At 43.8% G+C, this 12,773-nt stretch overlaps 2 protein-coding genes and 7 non-coding genes across 9 annotated transcripts; 4 read left to right on the forward strand and 5 right to left on the reverse strand.

Moving 5' to 3' along the window:
• Positions 1–1,412: 1,412 nt before the first annotated feature.
• On the reverse strand, positions 1,413–1,486 carry TRNAI-AAU (transfer RNA isoleucine (anticodon AAU)). Its single transcript has one exon. It is a non-coding gene; the product is annotated as a tRNA-Ile (tRNA).
• Positions 1,487–2,162: 676 nt separating this feature from the next.
• LOC149304095 (histone H2B 1/2/3/4/6) lies at positions 2,163–2,551 on the reverse strand. Its single transcript, XM_089480286.1, has one exon. The coding sequence runs from the start codon at positions 2,541–2,543 to the stop codon at positions 2,163–2,165; it is 381 nt and encodes a 126-aa protein (XP_089336412.1). The 5' UTR covers positions 2,544–2,551.
• Positions 2,552–3,003: 452 nt separating this feature from the next.
• Positions 3,004–3,390, forward strand: LOC149304096 (histone H2A type 2-C-like). The gene has a single exon (XM_089481194.1). The coding sequence runs from the start codon at positions 3,004–3,006 to the stop codon at positions 3,388–3,390; it is 387 nt and encodes a 128-aa protein (XP_089337320.1).
• A 2,567-nt stretch (positions 3,391–5,957) lies between these two features.
• On the forward strand, positions 5,958–6,030 carry TRNAK-UUU (transfer RNA lysine (anticodon UUU)). Its single transcript has one exon. It is a non-coding gene; the product is annotated as a tRNA-Lys (tRNA).
• A 322-nt stretch (positions 6,031–6,352) lies between these two features.
• TRNAS-GCU (transfer RNA serine (anticodon GCU)) lies at positions 6,353–6,434 on the reverse strand. The gene has a single exon. It is a non-coding gene; the product is annotated as a tRNA-Ser (tRNA).
• Positions 6,435–8,639: 2,205 nt separating this feature from the next.
• TRNAD-GUC (transfer RNA aspartic acid (anticodon GUC)) lies at positions 8,640–8,711 on the reverse strand. Its single transcript has one exon. It is a non-coding gene; the product is annotated as a tRNA-Asp (tRNA).
• A 400-nt stretch (positions 8,712–9,111) lies between these two features.
• On the reverse strand, positions 9,112–9,193 carry TRNAS-AGA (transfer RNA serine (anticodon AGA)). Its single transcript has one exon. It is a non-coding gene; the product is annotated as a tRNA-Ser (tRNA).
• Positions 9,194–10,491: 1,298 nt separating this feature from the next.
• On the forward strand, positions 10,492–10,565 carry TRNAT-AGU (transfer RNA threonine (anticodon AGU)). The gene has a single exon. It is a non-coding gene; the product is annotated as a tRNA-Thr (tRNA).
• A 459-nt stretch (positions 10,566–11,024) lies between these two features.
• Positions 11,025–11,096, forward strand: TRNAQ-CUG (transfer RNA glutamine (anticodon CUG)). The gene has a single exon. It is a non-coding gene; the product is annotated as a tRNA-Gln (tRNA).
• Positions 11,097–12,773: the final 1,677 nt, after the last annotated feature.

Raw genomic sequence — 12,773 nt, forward strand, 5'->3', positions numbered from 1 at the left:
AAAAACCCCACAAACCCTATGTGGATGCCAGCCATGAAGAAAGCCTTTGACTTCACTATCTTAATATATGTTCCTTATTCTGAGGAAAAACTAGACCCAAATGCATCTGAGGAAGTAGACTTAAGTCTGTGAAAGCTCATGCTGCCAGTTTCTTTCTTTCACTTAAATTCAGAGGTATTACAAGATCTCTTTGCATACTTGAGGGAAGAAGACTAGGGATTGCTAGTCACTGAGCTGGGATTAAGAACCAGGGATTGACAGCAGCATGATAATATTCAGGGTACAGTATTGGCCATAGAGCAAATTTTTTTAAAAAACCCACCAAACAGTGATACCTTTGTTGGACCAATCAAAATGCACAATTGCATGTTGCAAGCTTTTGGACCTCCACTGGCTTCTTCATCAGGCAAGAAATTAAAAACTATACGAGAGAAGAAAAATTGGAGATGTTAGCCTGCATCAATAGAAGTACAGCATCTAGATCAAGAGAAGTAATAGTGCCACTCTATTCTGCTCTGGTCAGGCCCCAACTGGAATATTGTGTTCTGGGCACCACAATTTAAAAAGGATGTGGAGAAACTGGAGCATGTCCAAAGGAGGGCGACTAAAATGGTGAAAGGTCTGGAAACCATGCCTTATGAAGAGAGACTTAGGCAGCTGGGGATATTTAGCCTGGAGAAGAGAAGGTTAAGAGGTGATATGATAACCCATTTTAAATACTTGAAGGGATGTCACATTGAGGAGGGAGATAGCTTGTTTTCTGCTGCTCCGGAGACAAGGACCCGGAACAATGGATGCAAACTGCAGGAAAAGAGACTCCACCTCAACATTAGGAGGAACTTCCTGAGAGTAAGGGCTGTTCGACTGTGGAACACGCTCCTTCCTCGGAGTGTAGTGGAGTCTCCTTCCTTGGAGGTCTTTAAGCAGAGGCTGGATGACAATCTGTCAGAGATGCATTGATTGAGATTTCCTGCATGGCAGAAGGGGGTTGGACTAGATGACCTTATGGGCTGTTTTTTGTCCAGAGGGCCAGAAGGAGGAGGTCCCAGCCTGCAAATAATACCCCTACATACCATCTGAACTGAGAACAAAAAAAACAGCAAAATGCAGGCCTGTGTCTAACATCTTCAATTTTTCTTCTCCTCCTGTATGGTTTTTGACACCTTTGCCTGATGAAGGAACCAGTGGAGCTTCAAAAGCTTGCAACATGTAACTGTGCATTTTGGTTGGTCCAAAAAAGGTATCATTGTTTGGTGGAGTTTTGAGCAGCAGCAGCATTATTATTATTATTATTAATAATAATAATAATAATAATAATAATAATAAGAAGAAGAAGAAGAAGAAGAAGAAGAAGAAGAAGATGGTAGACTTTATTTAAATTCTAATTCAATAAAGCAGGATAAAAACACAACTGGCCCGTACGGGGATCGAACCCGCGACCTTGGCGTTATTAGCACCACGCTCTAACCAACTGAGCTAACCGGCCTTGTGCTGCTTCTCTGGTTTTCAAAACTTGACTCCAAAGAAAACCGTACATTTGCTCAAATCGATTTCAAAGACATTGACGTGGAAGCCAGGGCCAGACCTATATCTTGTAGCACTTTTGAGACTCACTGAAAGAAATTGGCAGCATGAGCTTTTGCATTGCATCTGAGGAAATAGACTGGTCTCTGAAAGCTCATGCTGCCAACTTTTCTTTCCGTTACTTTGAAAGGTGCTGCAAGATCTCTCTGCCTACTCATTCTAGACTAACATGGCTATCTTTTGACTTCGACTTTCTCCAAGAGTCAGTGACCAAAGTCACATGAAAGACAGAATGAGAGAGGGCATCCCTGCCTAACTAAGGAGGGACAGGAGAATGCAAACATAAACTTTCAAGCAGCTATATCTTTGAATTTCATCTTTTGAGACCGTTTGAAAGTTGTAGTATAAGCTTTGGTAGACTTGATCTACTCTCAGATGCAGGCAAAACTTAAAACTAGAACCTTTTTTCTGCCTCAGAAAGTGCTACAAGAACCCACTGCCACATTCCCTAACAAGCCAAGCACAAAACATTGCATTTCAGGATGAGAAAACATGACAATGTGATTTCGTGCAGTTTTTCTGGACCAGTTGGGTGGCTCTGAAAAGAGCCTTTGGGTCTGGTGATGGAGTGGATGGATCTACTTGGAGCTGGTGTACTTGGTGACGGCCTTGGTGCCCTCGGAGACGGCGTGTTTGGCCAACTCTCCTGGAAGAAGGAGCCTGACTGCGGTCTGGATCTCCCTGGAGGTGATGGTGGAGCGCTTGTTGTAATGGGCCAGGCGAGAGGCTTCTCCAGCAATGCGCTCGAAGATGTCATTGACGAAGGAGTTCATGATGCTCATGGCTTTGGAGGAGATGCCAGTGTCCGGATGGACCTGCTTCAGCACTTTGTAGACATAGATGGAGTAGCTCTCCTTCCTGCTCTTCTTGCGCTTCTTGTCCCCCTTCTTCTGGGTCTTGGTCACCGCCTTCTTGGAGCCCTTCTTGGGCGCAGGAGCGGACTTCGCTGGCTCTGGCATCTTGGCAACTCACCTTCTCCTCTCAGTCAGCAGCTGAAGGCGTTCTGAGCGGAGCGCGCCTCCGCTCCCTTTATTTATACTCCCCTCTTTCTAATTTGCATATTCGACCGCCTTGCGATCTGATTGGCCGGCCAGTCACTCCAAAGCCAAGAAGGTTCCTATGGCTAATAATCAGCGTCCGTTCTCTTCATCCCCATTGGACAGTTCTGGGAAGCTGACCAGCCAATGGCTAATAATCAGAATCCTTTCTCTTCATCCTCATTGGACAGTCCTAGGAAGCTGACCAGCCAATGGCTAATAATCAGCGTCCGTTCTCTTCCTCCCCATTGGACAGTCCTGGGAAGCTGACCAGCCAATGGCTGTGTGCAGTGCCTCCGAATTGCGAGCCAGGTGTGCCAATAAAGGGCGCCAAGATACTTTTCTCTTCCAAACCTCGGAAGCTGCGGGACTTTTCAGGAGGATGTTTACTCGCGGGAAGCAAGGAGGGAAAGCCGGTCCGAAGGCCAAGACTCGCTCCTTCCGAGCCGGGCTCCAGTTCTCCGTGGGCCGCGTCCATCGCTTGCTGAGGAAAGGACACTATGCGGAGCGTATCGGAGCAGAAGCCCCGGTCTACCTGGCTGCTTTGCTGGAGTATTTGACCGCTGAGATCCTGGAGCTGGCTGGCAATGCTGCCCGGGAGAATAAGAAATCCAGGATCATCCCTCGCCACTTGCAGCTGGCCATCCGCCACGACGAGGAGCTGAACAAGCTCCTGGGCAAAGTCACTTTGGCCCAAGGAGGGGTCCTGCCCAACATCCCAGTGGCTCTGCTGCCCAGGAAAACAGAGAGCCACAAGGCGAGGGAGTGAAGAAAAGCCAAGGCTTAGGCAAAGGCTCTTTTAAGAGCCGCCTACAACCTCCACAAAAGAGCTAAGCATCACTGTAATCCAGTTTCTGGAACTTCCAGAAAGATATAGCTTTTGGGGACATGATAAACTTTCTGCAAGTTTATCGTGTCCCCAAGGATGATACCAGCAGTCACAAAATCTCACATGGCATGTTATGGTTTCCACACTGAGTAAATTCCACTCTTTGCCTTGCTTGCTTGTAGTGTGCCTGCCTCTGAGTCATTTTGGACTTACGGTGACCCTAAGGCTGCATCATGGGGGTTTCTTGGCAAGATTTGCTCAGAAGGGGTTTGCCATTGCTTTCCTCTTGAGGCTGAGAGAGTGTGACTTGACCAAGGTCATCTAGTGGGTTTTATGCTTGAGCAACGAATTGAAGCCTGGCCTCCAGAGTCGTAGTCCAACACTCAAACCCCTACACAGCGCACTTGGTTTCAAATCGGTTGAAAGACCTCCGCTGTTGGCCCACACATAAAATGTGTACAGCTTTAAAAGAGGGATGGTACCTTAAAGACCAGCCCCATAATAGAGTTGACTTAGGTTCGCCAGAAGTTACTTGAAGGCACACAACACCAACAACCTTAAAGGCCAACTAATGTAAAAGAGATTCCACTTTAACATTAGGAAGTTGGTAAGAGCCCTCCCACAGTAGGACACACGTCTTCAGCATGTGGTGGAGTCTCCTTTCGAGGTTTTTAAAGAGGGGCTGAATGACTATCTGTTGGGAGTGCTTTGATTGTGGATTCCTGCATGGCAGGCGATGGACTGGATGCCTCTTGGGATCTCTTCCAACTTTATGACTCTAGCTCAACCTACTGTTCCCTGTAGGATGCAACTACTAGCATCCTTTAAAGATGCCCATTCAGCCCCTACTTAACTGTTCCCAGGGAAGGAGAGTCCAGCTGCGCCTTCAAGTCCTTTCCAACTTATGGAGACGCCAAGGTGACCTTATCATGGGGTTTTCTGGACAGGTTTGTTCACAGGAAGTTTGCCATTGCCTTCCCCTGAGGCTGAGAGCATGTGACTCACCCAAGGTCACCCACTGGGTTTTATGGCCAAGCAGAATACTACCCATTCTTTTGCAGAGAAGGTGTTCCAAAGTGCTATAGAAATGCAATAAATTCAGTTAACATGTGGGCAGACAGCTGTTTCTTCAGTTCAACAGAATCGCAGCTGATTACGAGAGAGAAAACATGTAAAAACTTTGTGAATGGTAAAAAGGAAAGGCTAAAGAAAAGTCCAGGGTATCAAAAGTGGGTTTAGGATGTGAAAGCTTATGTCAGTTTTAAATGATTTAATGATTTAGGTCTTAGGTTTTGTTGAAGATTATAACAGTGGACATTTGGATAAATGTACACAGATCAGAGAAGATCAGTCTGGTTAAGGAGCAAAATTAAAGGAGCTATTAGTATGTGCAAGAAGGATTCCCTATGAAAGCTGAGATTTTTGTCTAAGAAAAGGGGAAAAAATGAACATGCAAGAGACCATAAGGGTCCCCTAAAAACAGTTAAGTCAGTTTAAAGCATAACCACAGACACAAAACCCAGAACCAAGTAAATGAGGCAGCAGCATCAATGACAGCAAAACGATTCCTACAGTGTATATCCTGCTTCCAGAAATCATTCCTTAAGAAGGGCTTTCCTCTTATGCTAAGTTAACTCAAGATCTTTTAGAGAGGCTCTAGATCTCTTTTGCATGACAGAATTACATGTTCATTAAGTGTTTTTAAATGTAAGTTGTGTATATAAGGCCAAGTTATATGTAGGCGGCTCTGCACTTGCAAAACTTATGCTCACATCTTTTGTGCACCAGATGGAAATGCAGACAGAAATGGATGCAGCTTTCTAGGAAATTGCTTTAAGCAAGTGCCTCCATTAATTTGCAGGACTCAGGGATTTTGGAGGCCATATTAATATGCAGTATACAAAGAGAACTGTGTAGCACCTTTGAGACTAACTGAAAGAAAGAAGTTGGCAGCATGAGCTTTCGTAGACTTCAGTCTACTTGCTCAAATACATTTGGACCAAATGGAGTATATTTAAGTCTAGGAAAGCGCATGCTGCCAACTTCTTTCTTTCAGTGAGTCTCAAGGTGTTACACAGTCCTCTCTTTACATACTGATTTTAGAGACTAACACGGCTATATCGTTTAAGATCAATACACAATGAGGCCTGACAGAAACAAACATTTATTTAACTGGATCCATTTGATGAGTCTAGTATAAGTTCCAGAGAGGATTTCCCCATCATCTTAGAAGAAGGGAAATTGAGGCAAGGAGAAAGGAAAGAAGAATTGCTTCTGGAGACCAAGTATGTTGAGTGGATGTTTTCTTGAGATTGCAAGGAGAATCCTTTTGAATAGGCCAAGGGCTCTTAAAATATTAATCAAACTCATTCAACTACTCTAGTTCATTTCTCAAGGAGCTCCCATCTATTTTCTGCCTATGATTTGGCAAAATTAAATCAGTAGAAAAAATTTAATGACTGGCCACTTTCCATTTCTGCAAAAGCTTTCTTCCCTTTCTACCAGGAGCCCGGGTAGCTCAGTCGGTAGAGCATCAGACTTTTAATCTGAGGGTCCAGGGTTCAAGTCCCTGCTCGGGCGGAAGACAGTTTTATTTCTGTCTTTAAAATACCTGTAGGATTCCACAGCTATCTTCAGGGACCAATGGAGAGGTATCTATTTTTTTAAATTGCCATTTTAAAAAAGCAAATGAAAAGTGCCTGCAGCCACTCAGCATCTGAAGCATTTGTGATTTAGGAAATCAGAATAAATCCCAACAACCATGAGACTTTCCATTGAATGTAATGTGTGAAACCCTTTCCGTTTGAGTGCAACGTGTGAAATCAGTTTGTATCCCTCCACAAATTTAGGACTCAGATGCCAAGGGAAATATTTTGGACTTTCGTTTTAAAAAAAGGGATGTCGACGAAGGTGGGATTCGAACCCACGCGTGCAGAGCACAATGGATTAGCAGTCCATCGCCTTAACCACTCGGCCACCTCGTCCCCACAGATGCTACACACTTGTGCAACTTCCTTTCTTTAAGGTGTGTAATTCTTGGGCCATTTCTGTTTTCTCAGATGCAAGCCAACATTGGTTTGTGTCATGGTTGCTGCTCCTCACCTTATTACTGAAGGCCTGGAAAAGGCTGCTTACTTGAAATGGGACGAAAGTAAGAATAATTACCAAGGAAGCATAGCACAGTATTCATTCCTTTTTATTTGGGCAAAAATGGCTCCTTAGCTGTCCCACTTCCAAAGATAACTCAGGTCCAAAACACACTGCAGAAATAATCCAGTCTGAGACCGCTTTCACTGCCCTGGCTCAATGCTAAGGAATTCTGGGAACTGTAGCTTTTTGTGCAACCAGAGCTCTCTGACAGAAAAGGCTAAATGTCCCCCAAAACTACACTTCCCACAATTCCATAGCATGAAGCCAGAGCAGTTAAAGAGGTCTCGAACTGGATTACTTCTGCAGTGGGTTGTGGATCTGATGAGTGTTGTTGTTGTTGTCTAAGGCCATATGCCATCATGGGGCTTGCTTGGAAAGATTTGTTCAGAGGAGATTTGCCATTGCCTTTCCCTGAGGCTGAGAATAAAAGTATAGTAACACCCCAAATGCATAAAACAGTGATGCCTTTATGGGCCCAGCCAAAATGCACAAAACACATCTTGCAAGCTTTCGACATTCCACTGGCTTCTTCATCAGGCAAAAGTGTTAAACATCATAGAGATGAATATACTGTAAATATGTGTGTGCGCGCGTGTGTGTGTGACAATATTAGTCACAGGCCTGCATTTTGTCAAGATGTCATTATTGTTGTTCTGAGTGAAGATGGCGGGAGGGGTTAATTAATCAATTAATTGTCAGCCTAATACACCTCTCAGGGTTGTGCAAATAAAAGTGGGGCCAATTTTTTGTGTACTAATAATCCCAGCAATGTGTTGCAAGAATGGAATATAATTATAATAACTGTATAATACAGATATTTTCGATGTTGGAGGCTAAATTTTTGAACACATGGGGAAATGGTAGCAGGGAAACCAATGTTTGTAAGGCCTTTGGGTAGAACCAGTTCAGAGAGCTGGGGAAATTAACCTTTTTCCCCCTTCCTTTCAGCATCCATCTGGGTTGTAATAAAAGTGGGATAGTGTGAAACCATTCACCTCTGGTTCTGGCAAAGCTTGGGAGACAGTAGGGTTTGGACTGCAGGTCCCAGAATCCAGAATCACTGCAGTGGCTATGCTGACTGGGGGATTCTGGGAGTTCCCAGATTCTGGAAGGTTTCGAATGAGATAATTGAAGAAACTAAAGAATTATTGGTTACATGAGAAATTTAAAAAAATTATCATTAAGCAAGATAGAGGCCTATATTTAGGAATTCGGATAATCTTAATTTTCTTTTCTAAAAGGAATATAGTAACAATGGCTTATGCATATAAGTGATAGGGAGGATGTTTGTGGTGTTTTATGTTTGTTGGTAGTATTGTTTATGGTTTGTTTATTTGTGTTTTGTGTTAGGCTTTATGTTAACGTTTTATGTGTAAAATGTAAGACTGTAAAATTGTTTTTTAATTGTGCAATAAAATAAAATAAAAAACATATGCAAAGGTAGCTGTGCTGAACATATAGCAAAGAACAAGAACACCCAAAATCCACAAAAACAGTAACGCCTTTAACCAGCCGACCCAAATGCCAATGCTGCAAAAGTTACTTGTTCTGAGATCTCAGATGCCTCCTCCATCCTTTGTGAGGTCGGTCCAAAACACACTGCAGAAATAATCCAGTTTGAGACTGCTTTAATAACTGCCCTGTCTCAGTGCTAGGGAATCCTGGGAATTGTAGTTTATTGTGGCACCAGAGCGCTCTCTCTCTCTCTCTCTCTCTCTCTCTCTCTCTGACTCAATAATAATGTCTCCCAAAGCTACAGTTCCCAGAATTCCCTAGCTTTGAGTCAGGAGGCAGTTAAAGCGGTCTCAAACTGGATTCTTTCTGCAGTGTGTGCTTTGGACCTGAAAATGTCTCAAGAGGATGCTTTTGCATTAGGAAATTTTAAAAAAGGGTTGTTTTGGTACAATTTAAATATATATATATCTATATAATAATAATTATTATTGTACTCAACTTAAATCAGTTTGCCTTTTCTCCCCTTAAAATATTAGTAATATCTTTTGTATTCTTTAATAACAGACAGTAAAAGGCCAGAGCCCCTCCCCGTCGGGGAATCGAACCCCGGTCTCCCGCGTGACAGGCGGGGATACTTACCACTATACTAACGAGGAGCTGCTTAAGGAAGCTCTTTAAAACATGAGGCATAAAGTTAAGCATTATGGTATATATAAACACCATGATTGGGGGGAGGGGGAGGGGGAGGGGGAGGGAAGCTTCCTTAGGTATTAAGAGGTTTCTTGGTGTCTGCATCTCCCAGCACACCACGTCCTCCTTTTCCCGGACGTGTACTAAGAGGTTTCTAAAGAAGTTTTTCCCCCCTCTGCATGGAACTGATTGCTAATATATTAGGTATATATAAATATCATGATGGGGGGGATCTTGCAGACTGAATTCAAACCAGGGCATGCCATTCAAAACCCTGTGGCGATGGAGAGGAGCCAGGTAAGGATTACAGAAGACTAATTGTTCTCAAGGAAGCAAAAATGCACAATTTAAATTGAAAAAGGAATTCGTAGTCGGCAGGATTCGAACCTGCGCGGGGAGACCCCAATGGATTTCTAGTCCATCGCCTTAACCACTCGGCCACGACTACCTATAGAAAGGGTGTCCTCCTTGCTTCTTAAATGCCAGCAACCAGCAAGATCAAGAGTGTTCCTGCTACGGACCTTTTGATTTTACCATTTCCTTCGTCACTTTCCAAAACTTTCCTCCTTTTCATTGGTTCTCTGCTCTGTTTTGATGCTCGATTTCCTTGGCTAGAGAGGAAAAATGCATAGCAGCTAAAGGGATTAAAAAAAACCCTTAGAGAAACTGGAAGCCCTACTCAGGTGAAGAGGAGACTCACCCAACCCCAAAGCCTTAACCAAACCTCAAAGCCGGCCCTTGAGTCCCCGTCCCAAACTGCCCCGATGCCCCTGAGAAAAGTGAGCTGTCCATGGATCCCTCCAGATCTGGTTCCAGTCCACATTTTTCTTTATGGGAGTCTTTGCACCAGTTTTTCACATCAGAGGCCTTTGTGTGTGGTAGAGCAGCGCCCCTGCTGGGCACTGCGAGTATCGCCTCACTCATGCCTCTCCTCTGTCCTCCAATATTATTTCCTGGACTGCATCTCCCAGTATCCACGTGGACAGGGTGGCCAGGCGTCCTCCTTTTCCCGGACATGTACTCCATTTCAACCTTCTCTCCAGGAGGCAAGGCAAGGGCACATTTCCTCGGAACAAATCTTGCCAAGAGAACACCCCAAGATGGGTTCACCTTAAGGTTGCCATAAGTAAAAAGGCACAACAACAACAACAACAAACTGAAGTACAGCACCAAGTCCCTGATTGCCAACCCTGGATGCCATTAATTTTGCCTGTCCTTTTTTTTTCTTTTTCTGAACTTGCCACATCATTGCCATACCCTCAGCCACAGCTTTTGCATTTCTATGGCTATCCATACAACCTGATGATAAAGACCCTTCTTGGCTACCAGCTTACTCCAGGTATCCGAGGAAGCAGGCAGAGGTCCAAAACACACGGCAGAAATAATCCAGTTTGAGACTGCTCTATCTGCCTGGGCTCAATGCTGGGGGATTCTGGGAACTGTAGTTCTGTGAGGCATTTAGCCTTTTCTGTCAGAGAGGCTCTGGGGCCTCAATAAACTACAGTTTCCAGGATTGCCTAGCACTGAGCCAAGGCAGTTAAAGTGGTCTCAAACCGGATTATTTCTGCAGTGTGTTTTGGATCTCCTGAGAGGTTTCAAATGCTGAACAGTTTGTGAAATAGTGGTAAAGGTATCCTTGTCTTCTGATCAATCCTTAGTCCAGAGGTACTTAATAAAGAAATAATGGATTTCTGGGCAGACCTGCTGAGATGCTGAGGCAGTCCTTCCAAGTATTTAGCAGGAAGGGGCGCCATGGCTTAGTTGGTCAAAGCGCCTGTCTAGTAAACAGGAGATCCTGGGTTCGAATCCCAGTGGTGCCTTTATTTTCCTTCCCCTCCTCCCTCCCTCTCTCTCTCTCTCTCTCTTTCTCTCTTTCTCTTCAACCAACTCTCAGCTTTCAAAAAAAGGAGAACTTTTACTCCATGGTGCACAAATCCTCAGTGTTGTCAGTTTGCAGCCACAAAACTGACCCTTAAAAACTGTCCTGTAGCATGAAAGGGTTTGATGGTACAAACATGGGTTTAGAAGGCAATTCCATGAGTAAAGCAGGACTAATGTAAAGGAAGGTTTGCATGGCATGGATTGCACCCTGCCTTAAAAACAGTCGAGGGGTGAGCAAGGTTGTTGAACTACAACTCCCAGATCTCCTCTCCCTCAGCTAAAAGGGTCACAAACGTTCTCAGCCCTGGATTATTCAGAGAGATGAGACCATTGCAGGATTTTTCAGTGGAACAAGGAACACTTTTTTCAAGGCAAAGTAGAAGAATGGCCATAATAACGGTTCCATGGTGTAATGGTTAGCACTCTGGACTCTGAATCCAGCGATCCGAGTTCAAATCTCGGTGGAACCTAACTTTTCACATGGGTTTCCATCAACTGCAGGTCATGGTTTGCAGTATATTACTCTGTAAACAGCCTTGGATCTTTTCTTGTTTCTCCTGTAACAGATTGTCACTCTTTCAGAAACTGTCCCATAGTATGTTTATTTGTTCAAATATTATTATCTCACCTTTTCATCAAGAGATCTCAGGTCAACTAACCAATAAAATACAACGAACCATTCAGACAATTCCAAATGGAAGCCAATAGAGAATTTAAACAAGATTTTAAAAAGCATATTAAGCTAAAGGTAAAGGTAGTCCCTTGACATGAATGTATTTACATATTAAAATGGATTTAAAATAAGGTCAAGGGTTTTTTTAAAAAAAACGAATAAGAGTAAATAAGGCCCCAAAGGTGTGCAATAAAAAGCCATGCCTTGTTTGTTGTTGTGTGCCTTCAGTTTATGGCAACTCCAGGGTTTTCTTGGCGAAGTTTGTTCAGAGGAGGTTTGCCATGGCCTTCCTCTAAGGCTGAGAGAGTGTGACCTGCCTTGGGTCACCCACTGGGCTGGGATTCAAAGCCTGGTCTCCAGAGCCTTTGGCTGCACCCATACTGCAGAAATAATCCGGTTTGACACCACTCTGGATCCATGCTATGGAATTCTGGGAGCTGTAGTTTCCAGCCAAGCTCTAGTGCCACAGCAAACTACAGTTCCCAGAATTGTCCCAGACTTTGGACAAGTCGCACTTTCTCAGCCCCACAAGATTCCAGGGAGGTTTCTTGGGAAGGTTTGCTCAGAGGAGGTTTACCATTGCCTTCCTCTGAGGCTGAGAAAGTGTGACTTGTCCAAGGTCTCCCAGTGGGTTCCCATGGCTGATCTGGGAATCAAACCCTGGTCTGCAGGCTCATACTCTTAACATTCAAAACCACTACACCACTATCTGGGTTGCAGATCCATAAAGAAATTTTGGCAAATAGTACTTGTCTTAAAGAGATAAAAAGAAATAATAGAAAGTGATTTAGAATTTGTCCAAAGATAGCATTATTTTCTATATATGATAAGATTAATTGCACCCAGGCAATATAGGATCTAATTACAAATCTATTAACAGTGATGACATTAATTATAGCAAAAAAGTGGAAAGACCAGGGAGAGCTACAAATACAAGATTGGTACAAAGAGATATGGCAAATGGCAATTAATGATAAGTTAACTTTGAAGAAAAAATACCACTTATGCTTTTTGGCTGCAGTCTTGTATGGCTCAGCATGCCACCTGTGGACCTATGCTTGGCTGAATCATATACAGTGGTTCCTCCACATTCGCTGGGGTTGCGGGTAAAGGACCCCCGTGAATGTGCAAAAACGGCAAATAAAAAAACACATTTTTTGTTTAACCTTGGAGTAGATCTCTCTAGGAATTTCCAGTGCAACTCTACGGTCAACATCTGCCAGAAGTTGATCATAGAATCACGCTAGATGACCTACAAATGCCTAGAGAAGTGTTTTGTCTAGGTTCTCCAGTTCAACTCTATGGTCAACCTCTGGCAGAGTTGCGCAGAAGGACCTAGAGATTCCTAGAGAGAACATACTCATCAGAACCACAGATAATCAAATCCACAAAAGTCAAAGCCACCAATGTGGAGGGCTAACCATATTCTTTTCCAGCCCTGGCTCTGCTCTGCTACTGCCTAAAACATTTTGCC

This window comes from Sceloporus occidentalis, unplaced genomic scaffold, assembly GCF_023333645.1.
Source record: "Sceloporus occidentalis isolate IW3139 unplaced genomic scaffold, rSceOcc1.0.p SCAF_14, whole genome shotgun sequence".
Taxonomy (NCBI): Eukaryota; Metazoa; Chordata; class Lepidosauria; order Squamata; family Phrynosomatidae; genus Sceloporus; species Sceloporus occidentalis.

Bases quoted from the DNA above. Each gene is read 5' to 3' on its own strand.
- LOC149304096 (XM_089481194.1), top strand. From the start codon at position 3,004: ATGTTTACTCGCGGGAAGCAAGGAGGGAAAGCCGGTCCGAAGGCCAAG.
- LOC149304095 (XM_089480286.1), bottom strand. From the start codon at position 2,543: ATGCCAGAGCCAGCGAAGTCCGCTCCTGCGCCCAAGAAGGGCTCCAAG.